Source organism: Aplidium turbinatum, chromosome 4 (genome assembly GCF_918807975.1).
Source record: "Aplidium turbinatum chromosome 4, kaAplTurb1.1, whole genome shotgun sequence".
NCBI classification, from domain to species: domain Eukaryota; kingdom Metazoa; phylum Chordata; class Ascidiacea; order Aplousobranchia; family Polyclinidae; genus Aplidium; species Aplidium turbinatum.
In genome coordinates, this window is record NC_137475.1 from 8412506 (window position 1) to 8432557 (window position 20052).

Here is a 20052-nt window from a genome sequence, read left to right on the forward strand (position 1 = left end):
TGCCTCGCACCTCATCTCCACATGCGCATTAACAAAACAACATATTTCTGTTCAATATAACATTTCGTGTGAAAAGCATTGCCCTACATGCCAAGCTGATACAATCTGCAGACTTTACTAGAAATAGCACCTAAATGACCAGGCGCCACAGTGCTCCGCACCTAAATATCCAGACGCCACAGTGTGCGCGCCTATTAGACCGGCGCCAGTGCGCCTAAAAGACGTGGACCCAATAATGGCCAATATAGGCACTAAATGTTTTGCAGGATTTGAAGTTAAATGTAGCAATGATGTTTTATGCAGCATATGCACACTTAAAATTTACAGTAAATGTTTTAAAGATGTGCCAGACTCCAGTAATCCGTTATTCTGATCGTGATCTCAAGGCTTCATAAGTTTTGTTACCAATTTCATTGCTGATATCTTCGTTGGAACCAGTACCGTATGGTAATTTTTATCATTTACATACACAAGAATTGGATTGCTAAAGCAATCATGAGTGAAACTGATATATTCAATAGTGAGGAACCAAGTTCAGAGTGCATTGTGCCAATAACAGAAGTTAACGATTTCACTCCAGTTGTTTCCAATGAACTGGAAAGTTTTCGTGAGCAGTGGCAAACTGAAGTAGCTGAAAAACATCAGCAAAGTTTTGAAAGGAAAAAAGCAAAGCAATCAGAAGATCAAAAAAAAACTGACCAAGCAAAGCAACTCTTCCTTGAAGGAATCGAAAATGAAAGATGTGGGAAAATGCACCATGCTATAACATCATACCGCTTGGCAATGCAACTCGATCCTGAAGTTGAACAAAAAATGTCAGAAGCTGTTGATTTTCAACAAGCTCACACTGACGATGCTGTAGCACACCATGACGGTGAAACATCTCTCAGTTTAGTTGAAAAATTCAGTTCTCTTCAGTTGTCCAATGCCCAAGACCACGCTTTTGGTGTTATAATCACTTCTTTAAATATTACTCAACTTCCTTCTGAAATTTTGTGCTATATTTTTCACTGGGTTGCCTCTTCCCACATGGATATGAAATCTGTTGAAGCGTTGTCACAAACTTGTCGAAAGTTGTATCTTTTTGCTCGTGATGATGCTTTGTGGCGTAGTGCCTGTGAACGCATTTGGGGAATTCATGGAAGTACAAAGGGGTTTCTTTCTTGGAGAGATATGTATATAAAAAGACCTCATGTAAGCTTGGATGGAGTGTACATTAGTCAAGTCACATATTTTCGGAAGGGAGATCCTGCTGTTTTCAGCACCAATTTTCAACCGTTTCAATGTGTGGAGTATTACAGGTATTTTAATAAAGATACACACTTAAGTTGTTAAGTTAGGCAGATATTACTGAATTGTTATTCCTTCACACATCTCAGCCTGTACGAACATAATTATTAATTATGCCTATTAGGGTGGCTCATATATACGGGGGTAAAAGTTTAAACTGATTTTTTTTTCAGCTCTCAGGGTGTCAATTGGATACGATTGGTATAAAAATACTGCAGCCAAAATTTGATGCATTTTGATTGACCTTTACAGGTAGTCCAGAGGGGTGAAACTTTTGTAAAATCATGTTCAGGTGTAATTGCAGATAAAGATAAACGGCTATCAAATTTCAGCAAAAAAAGGCCCATTTCCAACATACTACGAGTAGCTCTTTCACTAGCTGCCATTACTCGTTTTTAGTACTGTAATTAGGAATGACGACAATACCAGTAACAGTAGAGAGAGACCATAGACTAGAGATGCTAGAGATGAGAGAGACCATAGACCAACTGGCAAGGGAAAATGGAGTAAGATGGTATGGACATGTGATAAGGAGGGAGGAAGGAAGTTTTCTTAGAAAGCCACTAGATCTAAAGGTGGATGGGAAGAGGAAACGCGGTCGTCCAAGAAGAACGTGGAAACAACAAGTGAAGGATGAATTTAAAAAAGTCGGATTGAAGGAGGAAGATGCAAGGGACAGGGTGAAATGGAGAAAAGGGATTAAAACAATTGCTGCGTGGAAACAATCGGCCACCCCCACTAGGGTGGAGTGAAATTCCTAAATCAAAAAAGTGTAGTTCTTAAAACCCGACAAATGGTCTAAAACCACCATAAAATTTGATTTTAGGGGGTTGCCACTTTTATTGTCCTGGCAACCGGCCACTAGGTGGTCTGAGAGGTCCCAATTTCTGAAAATAGCCATAACTCCTGAACCAAACATTCTAGAAACACGTGGTGGGTCTCAAAAGATGCAGAACTATCAAGTTTCTATAAGTCCTAAAAGAAGTTTTTGGTCTAAATCCACTAGAAAAAAAGTTATCTTAAAAACATCTATATTTTAGAGCAAGTGCAACCAAAAATAAAATGCATTTTTAATGTATGTAAATGAGCTAGTTCTTTTGATCTAGAGCAGGGGTCACCAAAAATTTTTCTCTGAGGGCCGGATTGCTGCGAGATTAACAGCTGCGGGCCGGATACAAATTGCGAAAAGATATACAACTATTTAAAATCTCCATTGACTTGAATTGAGCACAATAAATAACAAAGTCAGCGGTGGAATAGCAAAGTTGTGATGAAAATCGAAACGTTGCTGGAAAAGTTATCCCCTGCTGTGATACACTACAGGGCATCGAGCTCTTGAAAAAACATTACATCTCCAAATTTGGCCTAGGCTGTCCCCATTTGTGGTGGCCTAACGATAAACAGCAGCGTCAGTCCATTACAAAAAGTTTGGTAACTTTCTTCCTTAACAGTTGTAATGCAGCTGTTTTTCCGCAGCACGTGGCGGGCCGGATGAAATCAGTTTGCGGGCCGGTTCCGGCCCGCGGGCCGTAGTTTGGTGACCTCTGATCTAGAGGCATGATAAAAGATGCTGGTGTAATAACTGATGCAGATGAATCCTACGTGATTGACAGAAGCAAGTTGAGAAGGGAGCGAAATAAATATAGATGTATAGTGCAGGAAGAAGAGAAGAAGTACTTTGATTTGGTCGATAGTTTGTATTTTGATGGAAGAAAGGATGCCACTCTGGTTATGCTTATGGGGGAAAATGAAAAATTGTATAGATCGACACAGTTACAAGAGCATTATGCTATAGTTGGCGAGCCTGGAGAGTTTTATCTCACACATATATCCCCTGAGAATGGTAAAGGTCGCACTATAGCACAAGATATATACAACACAATCAAAGATACTGATTTAGAGGAAGCGTTGGTTATTGCTGGGACAGATGGTACTGCATCTATGACTGGTGCAAAAAATGGGTGCATCAGAGCTTTGGAAGAACTAGTGAACAGGCCACTACAATGGGCCATATGTCTTTTACACTGCAACGAATTGCCCCTGAGACATGTCTTTCTTAGTCTGGATGGGACAACTCAGAGTCCAACTACATTTTCAGGACCTATATTGGCAAAATGTTTGGTGGGGTTGCTTCAGACTGGCCAGTGGAAAACTTCAAGCGGATACCAAACCAAAATTTCCCAACACTTCCAAATGAAATTATTGATGATTTAAGCCATGATCAATACTATGGCTACAGAATATGTATGGCAATCATTCTTGGTACGGTACACACGGATCTAAAATTGTTGGAGATAGGTCCAATTGCTCATGCAAGGTGGCTCACTCTTGCTTGCTGAATCCTCCGATATTATACCTCAACAAGGAGACCATCCAAAAATTTAATACTCCTGGCTGAGTTCTGTGTTCATATCTATTTTCCTACTTGGTTTCAAATAAAATGAAAAAACAAAATCACTGATGGATCCAAGAATTTCTTCAATCTTGTGCAGAGAATTCTTCAATTTCCCAACCAACAAATTCGAGATATTTCATTGAAAGTTGTGCAAAGAAATGCATTCTTTGCACACCCTGAGAATATTCTTCTTGGGATGCTTTCCGATGAGGATGAAAATATCCGCAGGTTAGCAGTCAACAAAGTCCAGGCATCAAGGGGTAAAATACCATTTGTAATAAGTGATAATAATTTTAAAGGAGGGTATGTTGAACGTGACGATGACAAGGACGATGCCAACACTGATGCCAGATGCGGATCAATAAGGCGATTTCTATTACCCCGTCTCAACCTCAATGCCAAGTCTTACTACAGACTTGTTAACCTCAATGCAGTTGACATTGAAGAACCTCCAGCAATCCGAAATCTCACTGACTCGCTTATTGAAGAACTGAGGATGAAACCCTTAACATTTATACAACCCTACCACAATCAAGCCGTAGAAAGGCATGTCAAATTAATTTCGGAAGCTTCCTCTGCTGTAATAGGACGTGATCGAAGAGATGGTATGATTCTTCAAAGAATAAAATCGAGGAGGCTGATGAAACGATTTGATACCAAGAAGCAATTTGTGTAAACAGGTCTGTGATGTGTATTTTGTATTGATCCTCAATGACTCTATTGTGTCAATGCAATAATTTAGCTTAATTTTAACACTGATGATGGATAATTGGATATAGTCTTTATCCAAAATGTCTCATGAAGATATGAGTCTATTTGATAATCTGTTGGCTCTTATATTTTAGCGTTGATTAACTAAACGCTTCACTCATTTTGCTCCTAAATGTATCTTTGCTTTATGCTTTTGCTCGTTCTGGGAGAAATGTACATTTTTTCACATAACTTTTTTCTTGTTGACTTTAGACCAAAAACTTCTTTTAGGACATATAGAAACTTGATAGTTCTGCATCTTTTAAGACCAACCATGTATTTCTAGAATGATCGGTTCAGGAGTTATGGCTATTTTCAGAAATTGGGGCCTCTTCGGCCATCTTGTGGCCGGTTGCCAGGACAATGAAAGTGGCAACCCCCTAAAATCAATTTTTATGGTGGTTTTGGATCATTTGTCAGGTTTTAAAAACTACACTTTTTTGAATTTCAGGAAAAAAATTGTTTTCACTCCACCCTAACCCCCACTAGTGGGGAACAAACCGACGATGGATTATGATGATGATGAGTAGCCTATTTAGCTGTACTGAACACAATCCTTAACGTGTAAAATATCTGAAAAAGAAAACCAAGTTTAGCAATCAAACATAGGTAGTACACATTCACACATCAAATAAATAGTTAGTGAAAGTTTTCTCAGTCCAAGACAAATAGCAAATATGCGGCTGAAAAAAATACCACCGTGCTGGTAGCACTGCTGCAGCCTTCTCACATTACAGCTTACTTGTAACTGGTAAGTTTATACACATAGATGCTGGGCCATTCCGTGTCAATTCACACAGTCAAGAAATTGAACCCCCCGATTTTCCTTAAATTTTACACACCTTTTTACTATCCTATATCGTTGAGGTAAAACCAAACCGGTTTATGTCCACGTTTAGTTTTTTTTTGTTTTATTGCAGTTTCTCGGTTTTTGATCATAGCTCTTTCCAGCACTCCAGGTTTCAGCTTTGTTGTAATCAAATTCAAGGTGAAGCTATGGACATACTGTACTCCCAAATATCTCGCATACTTTGAAAGCAAAACTGGGCTATTTGCAATTCTGTGCACATAGCCCTTTTCTAGCTTGATAGTATAAATAGGTCTATGTCTAATATTGTCTAATGCTACCATAAAGTATGGACATATTATGGAATCGTGCCAAGGATGTATGTTCAATTTTCCATTCAGGTCATGATGCAAATTAAAAAAAAAAATGTAAAAGATTCAGTCCTTTCTGTAGAATTGTAGCATATTTGAATTACCAAACAACATTCGTGTGAAAATAACTTGTGCAGTGCACCTGAATTAATATGGTATGATAACTGGTGTATCATCGTGCATTCATGTTATTGTTAATCCTTCCTTTTCTGGTTAGGTGGTTAATGACAAGTCTGGTTGACAGTCACTATACTGATATTCCTGCGCTCATGGTTTGCTTCTTGCTCAAGTCACACTTGTGGTAGAGTGACAGAAAACCTATTGCTACATTAAGACCTTAGCTGATACAAAGCGACATTTAATATAACTTATCAAACAGTTTTTTCTTTGTCAATTGTGAAATGGTATTGACACTAAAAACTTCACTTGTCCCAGATGGCAATTTAGGTATTGATAGAAGCTGCGTTTCTCCTTGATAAGAAGCTAGTACAGCAAGGCAGTCAACACTTTTTTTCGAAGTGTCTTACTGTCTATGAACAAGCGCCACTCTTGAGCTCTGTATTGTGGTACTTCCATTTTCAGCAGAAGCCCTTTGATGTCTTTGCAGTAAACAAATTCATCTTGTTGGCAAAAATATGGAAGCATTTCTTTTTCTCTAGCACAGTAAAATGTTATGGAAGCTCCGATTGCAAGACAGTTTTTGTCTGAGTAGACATGCCAAAATTTCTGCTGCTTCTTTGGATAGGTTAAGATCCCTGATGAGATCACTCAGCTCCTCCCTGTTTGCATGTCTCTGGAATAGCTGAACTACAGTACTTTCAAACAGTTTCAAACTTTTCAAAACAGTAATTTAAACACTGTAAAAGTAATATCACTATATCATTTATCCAATGCAAAACAAAGCATAATTATTGCAATCTGCTGAGAATTACACTTACGAAGTGATATGCTACATACAATATATTTTTGTTTGAAGGCACCAGCTCTTCATCACAAACACAAATAGGCTACAAAACTCCATTTGCAGATGACTACATGATTGCAAACAATGCCATGCTCTTTCAAAAGCACCACATCAAATCCAATCCTCGCAGTGTAACTGGCTATGTCCAGTTTTTGTTTTACAACCGGTTATTACTTTGAAAACCTCACTGGGCTATGTCCAAAAAAGGGGTGTAAAAAAATGGGGGGTGGCACACAATTTTGAAAAACATCTAGTTGTGTGCAAACCAAGGAGAGCATGGTATGGTTGTAAGTATGTGGCACTGGTGTTTGATCCATTTGAGATATCAAAAATATTCAAAATAATAAATGGTTTTTTGCGTTTATCTCAGTTTGATGATTTTGGACATAACATTATTTGGTTTTACGTCAACAATATGATGAACACCTGTACAACTTGAGTGAAGTTTATTGAGAAACACGAGAGCTATGAAGCATTTAGTTTGGGGAGGTCTGCCAAGGGGGCACCTTTTTTTTATTTTTGGCCATGATTGAGGCCCTATTAACTTACTGCTAAACTAAATTAGTTTAACAAACCAAATTTTTTACAGGTGATTATAGTACTTCTGCCAAATTTTGAAAAAACATTTCAGTGCAAATTTTCACTGGGGTCATGGGTAACCTGGATTTTAAAAGAAATCCACTTTTTGCTTTTTTCATTTCGCCCCATGTTTCACATTAAATACCTCCCAACCCCATTAATATTTTGTACTGGTACTGAAATTTTCTCAGTTCATAGAGAATCCTGTAAACAACATTTCTACCAAATTTCAGCCAAAACCAATCAAAAATGGGGTATTGGCAAGGTTTCAAAATTTTGGAAAAATATAGTCGAGAGCTGGAAATGGCCAACTTTGGATGTCTATGACCTTTTAGTGTGAACGATGTTATGTTTTCAAGATTTGGCAGAAGTACTATCACCTGTAAAAAATTTGGGTTGTTACCTAATTTAGTTTAGCAGTAATAGGGCCTCAAGCATAGCCAAAAACAAAAATCGTGCCCCCTCGGCAGACCCCCCCAAACTAAATGCTTCATAACTCTCGTGTTTCTCAATAAACTTCCTTCAAATTTTGCAGTTGTTCATCATATAGGATAGTAAAAACGTGTATTATATAAAATTTAAGGGACATCGGAGAGGTTGAATTTTTTGACTGTGTGAATTGACATGGAATGGCCCTGCTAGTGACCTACACTTTGAGTAGGCCTAGGCATGGTGGGTTTTTTTAGTGATTGGATCCAACTCAGAGGGTGAGAGCGAAACATTTCCAACTTTCAAAATTAAGAGCCACCCTAATTGCCTATGCTATGGCAACTTATCATACGGGTCATTCCATGCCAAATGAGCAAATTTTTTGGAAAAATTACACCACATGTCATAGATTTTATTGAAATTTGGCATACTTGTAGATGTCAAAGAAATATTAAAAATGCAAAAATAAATTTTAAAATTTTTTAAACATTGGTGGAGTTATGGTCGTTAGAAAAATCACCATTTTCGCCTGTTCCGCTTCAGTGATTTTGTCCAATTTCATGTCATATTTCTAATACCTTAACCTATGATTATACAATGTGGCTGAAAATTGCTAGACAGACATTTTAAGACCCAAGGAATCCAAAAAGTATAGATTAAAAAGTCGTCAGAGAAATACTTGATATGATTATAAAGGTTTCAATTTGATACATGCATTTTTCGGAGGCCAAACTTTGGAGGCCTATAAAAAAAATGGGTATAAAAGTTAAGAACTGAAATTCACATGTTTTATGCTTATACCAATACTCTTTCATGTCAAATAAAAAATATGAATTAATTTTGATAACTACTATGATAAAAGTTAAATTTTCCGACTCGCAAATTTTGTACTTTTTTACACTCATTGTTCAAGATTTTTGTCTATGACATCACGTCTGTCTAGCAATTTTCAGCCATTTTGTTTGATCACAGGTTAAGAAATTAGAAATATAATAACAAATTGGACTAAATCACTGAAGCGGAACAGGCAAAAATGGTGATTTTTCTATTGACCATAACTCTACTAATATCTAAAATTTTCCAAATTTTTTTTTGCATTCTTAATATTTCTTTGACATCTACAAGTATGCCAAATTTCAATAAAATCTATGACATGTGGTATAACCCATTTGCTCATTTGACATGGAATGACCCATACTCAACACTATAAAATAGATATAATACTTTTTCAATAAAATGTTGCATACTGATAGTACCCATGGTGAACTGGTCGTACCCCTTCATTGATTAGAGTACCGGTAGTGTAAAAAAATAAGTTGCATAAAAAGTTTTTGCTTTCTTTCATGGTAATAACCTTTCTAATTATTTAAATCCAGATATGATGCATATGTGATAAATTGCTATATATTGGACTTAGCTTAGTACAATGCGAAAAATAACAGCTTGCGTGTAGCATGTACGATTGTACGTTCAGCTCTTCATGCAAATGCTGGTCTGATTGCAAATATCGACAGTCGACACTCATTCTTAGTAAAAGTTGTAAGCATTGTGTCCAGATAGTTTAGTGACTTGATTTTGCAGGTACATCCGCTTTTTTGAGAATGGAAAAATGATCTTTCACACCTCGTCTGATGAACCTGCTCTTGTGATACCAAAGCTTCAGTTTAAGCATGCTGCCCAGCAGAAGTTTCGTACTGGTCGTTATAGATCTCACTCTGAGCAAAGAGAAAAAATCAGCACATGTAGAATAGCAGCAATTTTGGTGGAAAAAGATGGAAGACCTAACTCGCGCTCATACAAACGTTCCTCCAGAAGTGAAAAAAAGTACATTATGACAGAATCAGAGTATTTTCTTGAGCTAGAATTATCCTCAACATCAACAAAAAAGCAACATTTCAACAAATTGTCTTGGATCAGCTATTCCTGCAGTTTCAAGTTTGGGGAAACCGGCCGCTCAATAAAGGATGACATTAATATCCGTGACCAGTACCCTGCATTTTACTTCAGCAGAGTAAGGTCTTATAATAGGCAGGCAGAAGCAGCATTGAAATAAGCTTTTTGCCTGTTTTCAAGGATTTGGCTTCTCTAACCTACAAACTCCAACATACCATCGTGATTCACGTCTGTTCAACAAAAGAGAAACACCTGCCATTTCTATGGTTTGGGTTTGAATCTCACTGTTGTCACCATGTTACAAAACAAATATATATATAATTAATTAAACTACCATTCAACGTTTTATAGGCAGAGAAAACTTTTTCTCAAACCATAGAAAATTTCATTATCAGATCACCGCTTCAATGCGTGATGGAAGTCTACAGATAAATCTGCATCAAGCATTGCAGAGTGCAAAAAACAGTGTTGCAGAACGCGTTTTCGAATATTAAATTCTCATCAGTGCAACTACGTTTATGAACGCAATAACAACGGTTAAATTTAAACTCAATACAATACATTACAAACATTATAAGGACATATTCTCAGTGTTCAATTGAATATTAATAAATCCAGAGACATCAGAAAATCACTTTCCGCATGCAATTCCAGACCGACGTTACTCGCTTAAGGTGTTTTTTTTTTTGTAATGTCGGTCTGGAATTGCATGCGGGAAGTGATTTTCTGATGTCTCTGGATTTATTAATATTCAATTGAACACTGAGAATATGTCCTTATAATGTTTGTAATGTATTGTATTGAGTTTAAATTTAACCGTTGTTATTGCGTTCATAAACGTAGTTGCACTGATGAGAATTTAATATTCGAAAACGCGTTCTGCAACACTGTTTTTTGCACTCTGCAATGCTTGATGCAGATTTATCTGTAGATTTCCATCACGCATTGAAGCGGTGATCTGATAATGAAATTTTCTATGGTTTGAGAAAAAGTTTTCTCTGCCTATAAAACGTTGAATGGTAGTTTAATTAATTATTTCTGAAAGTTCCTTGGTTTCATATTATCTGAAATATATATATAATAGAGTATTTAATTTCCATGAGACTCTCCAATGTTCAAGTAAGAAGAGCATAACATAATCGCAATTAAAAGGCATGACGTCAACCAATTGTGACGTTAGCGTATCTTGCGTTTGATGCCTTAAAGTTCACAGTCAACAAAAAGCTTTGTAGTGACAGTATGTGACATGTCAGAATAAAGCTTTTTTAGCGTTAGAACAAACTTCTCGTTTTACGGCGGTTGAATATTTGGTACTTACAGTAATAGAAATTTAAAACCTTCTACCCCTTTGCTTTATCTGTTGGCATGTATTTATATTTAGTGAAAGTTTATTTGTTGAAACCCATTCACTTTCTTGACTTTACTTCAAATTCTGATGGAAAGTTTCCCGCATTGTAAAATGATTCAGGTTCATTTCCAATAAACCTTATTCAGTTCGTTATGAAGATGATCGTTTTTTTTTTTTTTTATGATTGAGGACTTTAATTCGCAATGTTGTATTGCTCTCTGCATGATAAATAGGTGCTGTTTCGTGAAAGCATTTATTGGCCTCATGGTGAGTGGAACAGCAGGTGATGCGTGATTGCATGTGATAAGGAAACAATGTAAAATTGTAGTTTAACATGAAATCAATTTTCGTCTTAGTTTTTTTTTCTTTTTAACTTCAAAAGTTCAGTTATTTGACGACACTTTTTGTCTGCATAGCGTCATATTTGGTTCAAACAATATTTCTCAGTGGTATTGAGATGATACTTTTGCATCGAGTCTTGCCCTTTGGTTGAATATTTGGCTTTTACGAAGGAAACATGGAAGCCATTTGTGTGCTTTCTGCGGGCGGATAGTGTGGGCGGTGGGGGGTGAAAAATGTTTTTAATATCATGAAGTAATTTTAGTTGTTGCCTTCTCTTTCGGAAGTTTGTTATCATTCTTGGTGTATTTATCGGCTTAACATTGATTCAACGTCTACGGACGTAATGTAACAATGACAGATTTTACTGACGGTAGTTAGCACATGCAGCTAAGAAAACTGTCTCGAAAATCGATCCACTTAATCACAAAGGTAGAGTGGTTGGTGGGACATATTGCATTAATGTGGTTGGTGACCCGTCATAGTGATTTGGTTTGTTTGATTATTATGACTTGCTACAGCGTATATCCGCTGTGAAGCTTCAGCCACACCGCAGTTATGTACATTGTGCATACCTTATCCTTGGGTGGTGCAATGTAAAAAAATTCTAAAATCAAAAGTTGTTCTTGTTTGTAGGCTGTTCATTAGGGTGTTTTTAATTTTCTCATATCGTAAGTTTGATTTGTACAGGGCACCAGGTTGTTACAATTGGTAAGAAAACAACGTCTTTCAAATTTCAAGAAATTATTTCAACATTTACAACTTGCGCAAGGAGGTTGAAAAATTCGCAAAATCAATAAAACAAGCAACTTTACAACATGCAACCAAATAACCAGCTTTATTCAGTACTATTAATATGCACGCATTTCAGGCACGTTTATAGGATTTAACAAAGCAAATATAGCAACAAAGCAACTATTCCTCTAACAACCTTTACACCGTGTTTCATCCATAACCGAGATGATCAGAAGCAGTGGCGTAATTAGAAAGCTTATTAGGGGGGGGGGGGGGGGGCAATACATTGTGTCAGTCAGCCGTGTAGCGGTCCAGAATCGCCAAATATACCGTCATATGATATTTGAACGGCCCCATACTTTAAATCAAGAGCGATTCCGCAGAAGTATGTTACTGTTCCAATCAATGAACCAACAAAAGATATCAAACACTTCAGAACATAAACAATAATGGAACATAAACAATAAGTTAGTCCTTCCGACCTCGAATACTTTTGAATATTCTCGACGATTCGCAATGACAGCCATCGCATTAAACTTAGAGTTTGCGCTTAGCAAATATGTCAATGACTGCATCATACTCGAGTACAATATCCTTGTTTAAATACATCTGAGCTAGACCATCCAAACATGGCTTTTAATTTTTTTTGGCTACAGGAAATTTTCTTCGATGATGCTCCACTACCTGCAGAACGTACTGTTTCTGCTCCTCATCTCTGGTCAATGTCGAATTGAACTCTGTCATAAGCGCCACTCCTCGTTCTGCCAAATCGTTTGTCACCCTCAGGGCAGAAACTGTTTCCTTGGCACTTTGGTACGCCTCATTTTCAGCCCAGTATTTAGGATCAAGGGTTAAGAAGCTTTTGTCTAGACCAAGTATTGTGAACAATCGTTCAGTTGCAGTAGTGCAGAAATCAGACAGTTTTCTCTCAGCAATATCGGTAGGTACCACGGCCCGGTTTGGCGGATCTTCGGATCCATGACTGTTTGCCATACTGCGAACCATTTCCCTCTTATCAATGTCAGTAACTCTGCTGTCAAACAGTGCAAAGGCAATGAGACCTTCTGACAAGTACCACAGGTGTCTGGAGTAAGCCTTGAAGGCTAATTGAGATACTTCTCCATCAGCATACGTTGTTAAGTTCTTCATAAAATTCAGGTCGTTGAGAGGTGCCTGTATGGCTGAATCACAGCTGTACCAGTGGCCTATGTAAACACTCACAATAAATAAGCACATGCGTAGCAATTGACTGGACGTTTTGGGCTGCGTCTGTCTTCGGCCAGTGGTACGAAGGTCCAGTTGGAATTGTTTCCTGAACAGCCATATTTTAAGGGAATATATCGCTCGTGCCATCCATCTGGCTCGATGAAGTGCACCAGGGTAACGGAATTTGACACCTCTTTTCGGCACTCCTCCGAGAAATATGATACTGAGTTCTAATAATTCAGCGTAATCGTCCCGAGGATGATTGAGATCCAGCTTGTCGGCCGCTAACTTCAGGATTTCTGCGCGGACAGGTTGTAACTGATCAGAAACAGCAGGATCGTCCAGAGATGTGCTGAAGTTTGCTTGATCTATATTTGGCCAGAAGTCGCGGAACCGAGCGAATAAGTCGATGACTGGGGACTTAGAAACAGCATCTACCAGAGAGAAAACTTTTTCAAGGACAATCTCCGACATATGATGTCGACAGGCTAAATTCAAGAGTTGTTTCTTGAGAGAAGCTTCGATCAAAACACAGACTCCGTTCTGCCAGCCAGTGTTGACACTGGTTGTGTCGAAACACATTGCACGTACAAGATCCGCTATGCCCCAACTATATATTTCGGAGACCACTGCTTCAGCTTCGACGATTGATTTTCCCGATTCTAGTTTTGGTACAGCCAGAAGTTTGGTAACGTCTTTGCCAGACACTAAAATTGGCAAACGGTCTACTTTGATGTGATTGTATTGCTCATAATCACCCATGATCTTCCCATCCCAATGTATGGTCAGTGGGGTGCAAGGGTCAAAAGCCTCCCTAATTTCGTCCGACAACTTTTGACGATAGATCTGGCGAGCTTTGTGAATTGAACTTGGGCTAATCATCAGATCATCGGTTGGATGGAGCAATTGCTTGGACACCGCCAGTGCATTTAAAATATGAACGGCCTTCCTCGAGGTAGTATTGGTCCTGTCCAATGCTGCTGCTATCTCGGGGGTTACTACAGCAATTTTACCTCGTCGGAATTTCGGCAGACAGCTTGCAGCACTGGACCCAGGCTGTTCGGAGCACATCGATCCACCAGCTGATGGATGACGCCCATCTCCAGACTTGTCGAGATTATCTTCTTGCTGAGTATCCATTTCTGAATCACTGGATTCCAGTATGGTTAAATTAGTAGATTCGGCAACACGAACTGCTTCCGCCTCAACTCGCTCTCTCTCCTTTAATGCTCTATTCCTCACTCGCTCGTCTCTCCTGCATAGAACCATATCAACGCCAACCATGGAACCTAGGCGCCCCTCTTCTCTCTGGGCAAGAAGGAACTGGCGATCTTCTTCTATGTTGATCATTTCCAAAGCATTACTGTGTGCTATATCGAATAGGTGATCCAATGATTTCTTAAAGTCTGTCCGTTTGACTAACTCAAGCGCACTCTTACGATTGATAGATTTTTTCAAGTTTTGCCATTCCTGGTGTAATTTTTTCACCTGATTAATCACATGGTTTTGATGGCGTGTTGGAATTCGTGCTCGACTCCAAATAGGCAAAAGCAAAGATACTGTGTTCTTGACACTACTTTTCAAATCAAAACCTTTTTTACAATGAAAATCAAACAAAACTTGAAGCACTTCTCCCCTCGATGGTAATTTTACAGCGCTGAAATGACCTGAACTGCTACCTACCAGCCTAATTTTATCTTTAGACCTTGTCACAGCCATTGTACAACCGCAAACTGTTAGTAAACTGAAATAAATGCAACAGCACAACAGACTAGACATTGACAATGTAATTTTTGTAGTTTTACGAAGTGTTGCAATTGTGACGTAACAATGCTTTATTTGTTCTGTGAAGTGACGTAGCCTAGAAGTACCGGTAATTGCTTATATTCCGCTGCTAGATTATAGGCTAAACAACCTAAACTTTAGCTTCCTTGCGCAAGTAGTAAATGTCGACGGATTTCAACAAAAATTTGCCAAAAGGATTTTTTTACTGAAAGGAAATGAACACCACCCTGTACATTAATATTAACAATGGTTAGAATTTTGCGTATTACGCTAAAAACACCCTACTGTTCATGTGTTCAAGTCCGATGTGGGGCTTGTTGCCTTCTTTTTTCAACCCCATCCGACCACATACCACAATCATTATATTTGTTGCCAACCTATATTTCGACCCTGGCACCACTTCCCGAAATCATCGTATGACATTTGAACAGCCCCTTAATTGCTTACGCCCCATGCCTAGGTTAATGTGCCATGCAATGTTCAATAGGCAATGCCTTCTAACGTGGTTTCACGAATATAATGAAACTGAGGCCTTTTTTTATGCAAACTTTGTTGTCCATGTTAACCCCGTAGCGTCAAAGCACACTGTAGTGTCGATTTCGGACAGTTGTTCAATTACTTAGGAATTTTATCTTTTCATTCAACACGATTGATATTTTGCAAATGATAAATTTTACTTGGCTTGCTTACTTTTGGACTTGCTTTTTATTCTATTTTGCTATCCAGTCTATAAGAACTGCATGTATATCAAAGGTTCCATATTTTTTTATTTGGTGTTGCGTAGAGAGTTTATTCACTTTTACACCGTTGAAAGAAGTTTCGGTCTGACTTGGGACTTGAAAGATTCGGGTGTACTTTTTCAGTCCATCTCCACAGCCTCCGGGTATATTATTTATTAGCATAGCTTATTCTATGCATCTAATGATTTGGTGTTGTCACAGTATGTTCAGAGTAACCAGGTATATTATGTCATTTATGTAACGAAAGAACGATTGTGGATTTCGTTGACAATTTTTCTGAAATTTTTTAACGAATAGTATGTAACCTACTTACCTACATAAAGATCGCGTCTAATTGCTTGTAGCACATTTGCGTTGTTTTACGTTTCAACGTAAAAACGAACGCAGGACTTACGTTTATTCACGCATTATTTGGAAGTTGTGTGACAATTGCCAAGGTAAATCCCACAAGTTCTTTTCCAAAGCAAAAGAACTCACGATCCCAGCCATCAAATCATTCCTTTTTTACATTGATTCAATGAATACACATATTGATCATTGTAAACAAGGACTGATTTGACCCCCCAATACACATAATGTCTGGAAATTAGGTCCAAAATAAATATGATATCAAAGTTTTGTGAAAAGTAGACTACCGGTATGCCAGAAAACTATCAGGTATGCAATGCTCTTGGTCACAAATCGAGGTTTCCTGGTTCCAAATATTTACTTTTTCCATTGTTTTGCTGAACCGAAAACGTCACGCAATTCAAAAATTGTTGAGCTAGATATTCTTCAAAGATGTATTTGAAAGAGGGCTAATCTAAGCGCCCATTGTATCGGTGAAGTGAGCCACATAGAACAGTTTCTTATTAATTTTCGTCAGCCCTGTGTAGTTCGTCCAATTCAACATCTTTCAATACGGTAACATGGAACACTGACGTCTGACAGTGGTGCAGAATCGCTTACCGGCATTTTTTCTTTATATTTTCTTGTGTTTTTATTCCGTTGTGTTCTTTTCTGCCATCAGTGATTTGCATTAGCGCCGTCTGTTACTGTCATCATCTAGAATAGATCTTTAATAGCTGACATAACTAAGGTGTGAGTTTGACTGCAACAGTGATGAAATGTTACGTAATAGAAACCATTGTAGACAAAAATACTGTACTGTATAGTCACTTGAAACAGCTCCATTTGCTTGCTGTACAGTGATTAACATTTTCCAAACAGGGGTTCTATTTAGAAGTTTTGTATAGTGAAGCCTAGAATCAAGTAAAAAACTTTAAAAGTACTGTACAATCTTAAACTGTTGCGGTATTTAAATCACACATGTTCAAAACTTTTACTTTGACAATTGCTGACGCCATTTAACAATCCTTAATTTTGGGTCAGCAATTATTCTGCCATAGTAAAAATATCCTAATTTCGAAGCGTGGTGTTGTGGCCTCTGACTGGAGTGTATGTTAGCCCACCAAATCGAGCAGCTCTTGTGCAGACCAGGAAAACAAACCCGGGGTTGGCAAAAAGAGGGATGAAGCTTAAAGGCATACTAAATGAAATTTTCAAACGGGAATTAAGCATTAAAATGCGTAAACTGAACATTCAAGAATACATTTCAAAAAAAAATTACCGAAAAAAATTTGTTTTCAATGGCACTGGCAAGGCCCAAAGTCCAATGTTTCATTTATTTTCATTTTTTTTTTCAAAATGACCAAAAAGTGCAAACACAGCTCGAGAATACGTCACAAAAGACAGCAATAACAAAAGCCACGTTACAACATCTGATGTTTTAACAGATGTTTTAACATCAGATCTGAGGTTTTGAGCAAACTGTTTGATGTTTTGACGTTTGTGTTTGTTTGTTTTTCATATCTTCATCCTGCATTGCGGGAAAGCGGACTTGAGCGCTATGCATCGGTGTACGCCTTCCGACGTACACCTGACCCACACTCCAGCCGACGGCAATGTCTGTTTCCGGTTGTCTACTCTACTTATGACTTAAATTTGGTACTACCCATTACTCGAAATCGATCACTGGGTAGAGGCAATTCTCGTAAAGTTTCTTGCCCAGAGAAACAACAGCAAGTGCGGTGGCTAGAGTCGAACATGCAGGCTCTCGACTGCGAGCCCAACGCGCTAACCACTCGGCCACTGCTGTCGACATGTTTTGATGTACAGTACTCGTACATACATAGCCTACAGTTAAATCGCCGGCAGTAACAACTGTTGCGTGATTAGCTGATTGCTCGTCTTTATTACGTAGACTGTACAGTCGCACGCTTCGCTGCTCAGGCCCATTCTGGTTTTGAAAGCTCTGACAAAAGTACGCGCGGAATGCTGATCGCCAAGTCAGGTTTTTCCTTTAGTACCCCTTTAAGCGAAAAAGACCGAAGCCCAGTATCCATGTGCACCGTAAAAGAAGTTTTAACCTAAGTAGAAACAAGTAAAAGTGCATTCTGTAGTGTAGGCTACTGCAAAAGCTACTGGTTTATTTTACGACCTGAAGTGTCAAATTTAATTTTTTTAGTGATTCTACACTGTTAAAGCATTACATTTTTCATAAGAATTGTTTAGTACCGTAGGCCTATATCTTCATCGGTACACGACAACTGGGCGAGACCAGGTGGGCGACGGAAGCGAAAGTTTAGCCGTTCGGAAAAAAATATGACTTAATTTTTACTTTAAAATACAATGATTGATTTGTGGAAAGGAGGCAATGAGAGTTCTCACGAAGCATTGGAAGCAATATTTTCATTATTTTTTGTAGTCTAGTAATAGCGCTTGATGTTAATTTGCATTGTGACATCATCTTGACAGATTATTTTGCAATTTGCGGCGTCAGGGTTTATGTGAAGCTTAAGAGAAACCCCTCAGAAAAGAGACAAACGAATGGCCAAAGAGTGGTTTGAGTCAGTTATGAACGTTCCCTAACCGTTATCAAAGCTTGTCAGTAGGCTATAAAATATGACTTTTAATTTTTACTTTAAAATGCAATGGTTGGTTTGTGGAAGGGAGGCAATGAGAGTTCTCACGCTGAGTTTCACGAAGCGTTGGAAGCAATATTTTCATTATTTTTTGTAGTCCAGTAATAGCGCTTGCTGTTTGATGTTAATTTTCATTGTGACATCATCTATTCTGGACACTTTATTTTGCAACACACAATCCATTCTCTGAATATTATAAACACTTGCGGTAGGTCACTAGGTCAGCCAGTGCTGAGATCTTAACTAATAAGTAGCTGGTTTGGTAGGTACATGCATTAGACATTTGAATGTTTGTAGTGATTTTCAAGCGAAACAGAAGTTTTTGTTAGTTGTTCGAGTGTGTTATTGTTTAAAATACATGTAAAAACTTACATACGATACATTAACTACGGAGATTAGCATAAATTTGATGCTCTAAAAATAAAGTCATATTTTTCAATTTTTAGGTCATAAACAAAATGGCCCTAGTAATGACTGTCAGTCACAGTGTGTTCTGTAAACCGCTGATGCGGCTACGCAGCGTCTAGACTAGAGCATTCGGATTAAAAATATCAGTTGACTTTAAGTGCCCAAGTTAAAATTATGACTTATGCCTCTTCAGAAGTCCCACATAGTCTGTGGTGGATCCTGTCAGTGCCGGTCTTAGGGTATTGCGGGCCCTGTGCGGAATATGTTTTGCGGGCCCCAAGGACAATGATCCAATTCAGTAACGTATTTAGAAACGGGAGGGGGTGTTGACGACCGGCAGGCGAAGCTTGACGGCGTGCTCGCCGAAGGCGACACCCAGCGGCGGGGGGTCTGGGGGGCCTCCCCCAGAAAATTTTGAAAAATCACTTTGAAATTGGTGCATTCTGAGAGCATGTTCAACAAAAATTTGGGTATGAATATTACTGTAAAATGGTGCTGTCCGGTGGCATAGCAAAAGGATAAGATCATGTTTTCTTGGGCATTTTTCGGAAATAAAGTTAAGTCTCTATGTTTTCTTGTTGCTAATTCCTGGCTGAGATATTTGAATGTTTGGTATTGGCAAAACTAGCTCTTTTAATGTAGTTTCGTTTAAAATTAGGCAAACTTTGTTTTAGAGACATAGGTTGATCGCTTTTTTGCCAGATTATTACAGTTTTATTATTGATTAATTTTGTCCTTGGTTGATCAAAAAATGATCTTATTCCGGTAAGCCACCAACTTTTATGCTTTAAAGTTAACCCAAAGTTTAGAAAATGTAAATAGACGTCATACATCTCGATGAGTATCAGACAAAAAGCTTTAAGACAGTGAACTTACTTCATTTCTGATTTATTCAAGTTTTGTATAACGAACCACTGTAATCAGCTATATATAAAAGGTCAGTGCAATTTTTCACAGCTGTGGATATTGCAGTGTTTACATGGACTGTACGAGTTAGCTGCAGACTACTATGGATACTAAACAGTTGTAGAGCATTATAGATCCTATACCATAGCCTACTAATTTAGTGT

General features: G+C 38.2%; 1 protein-coding gene across 1 annotated transcript; it reads left to right on the forward strand.

Annotated features, from left to right (window-relative positions):
* Positions 1-495: 495 nt before the first annotated feature.
* LOC145768871 (F-box only protein 9-like) lies at positions 496-9788 on the forward strand. Its single transcript, XM_082580478.1, has 2 exons — positions 496-1301; positions 9147-9788. The coding sequence occupies exons 1-2, from the start codon at positions 496-498 to the stop codon at positions 9616-9618; spliced, it is 1278 nt and encodes a 425-aa protein (XP_082436604.1). The 3' UTR covers positions 9619-9788.
* The last annotated feature ends 10264 nt before the right edge of the window (positions 9789-20052 follow it).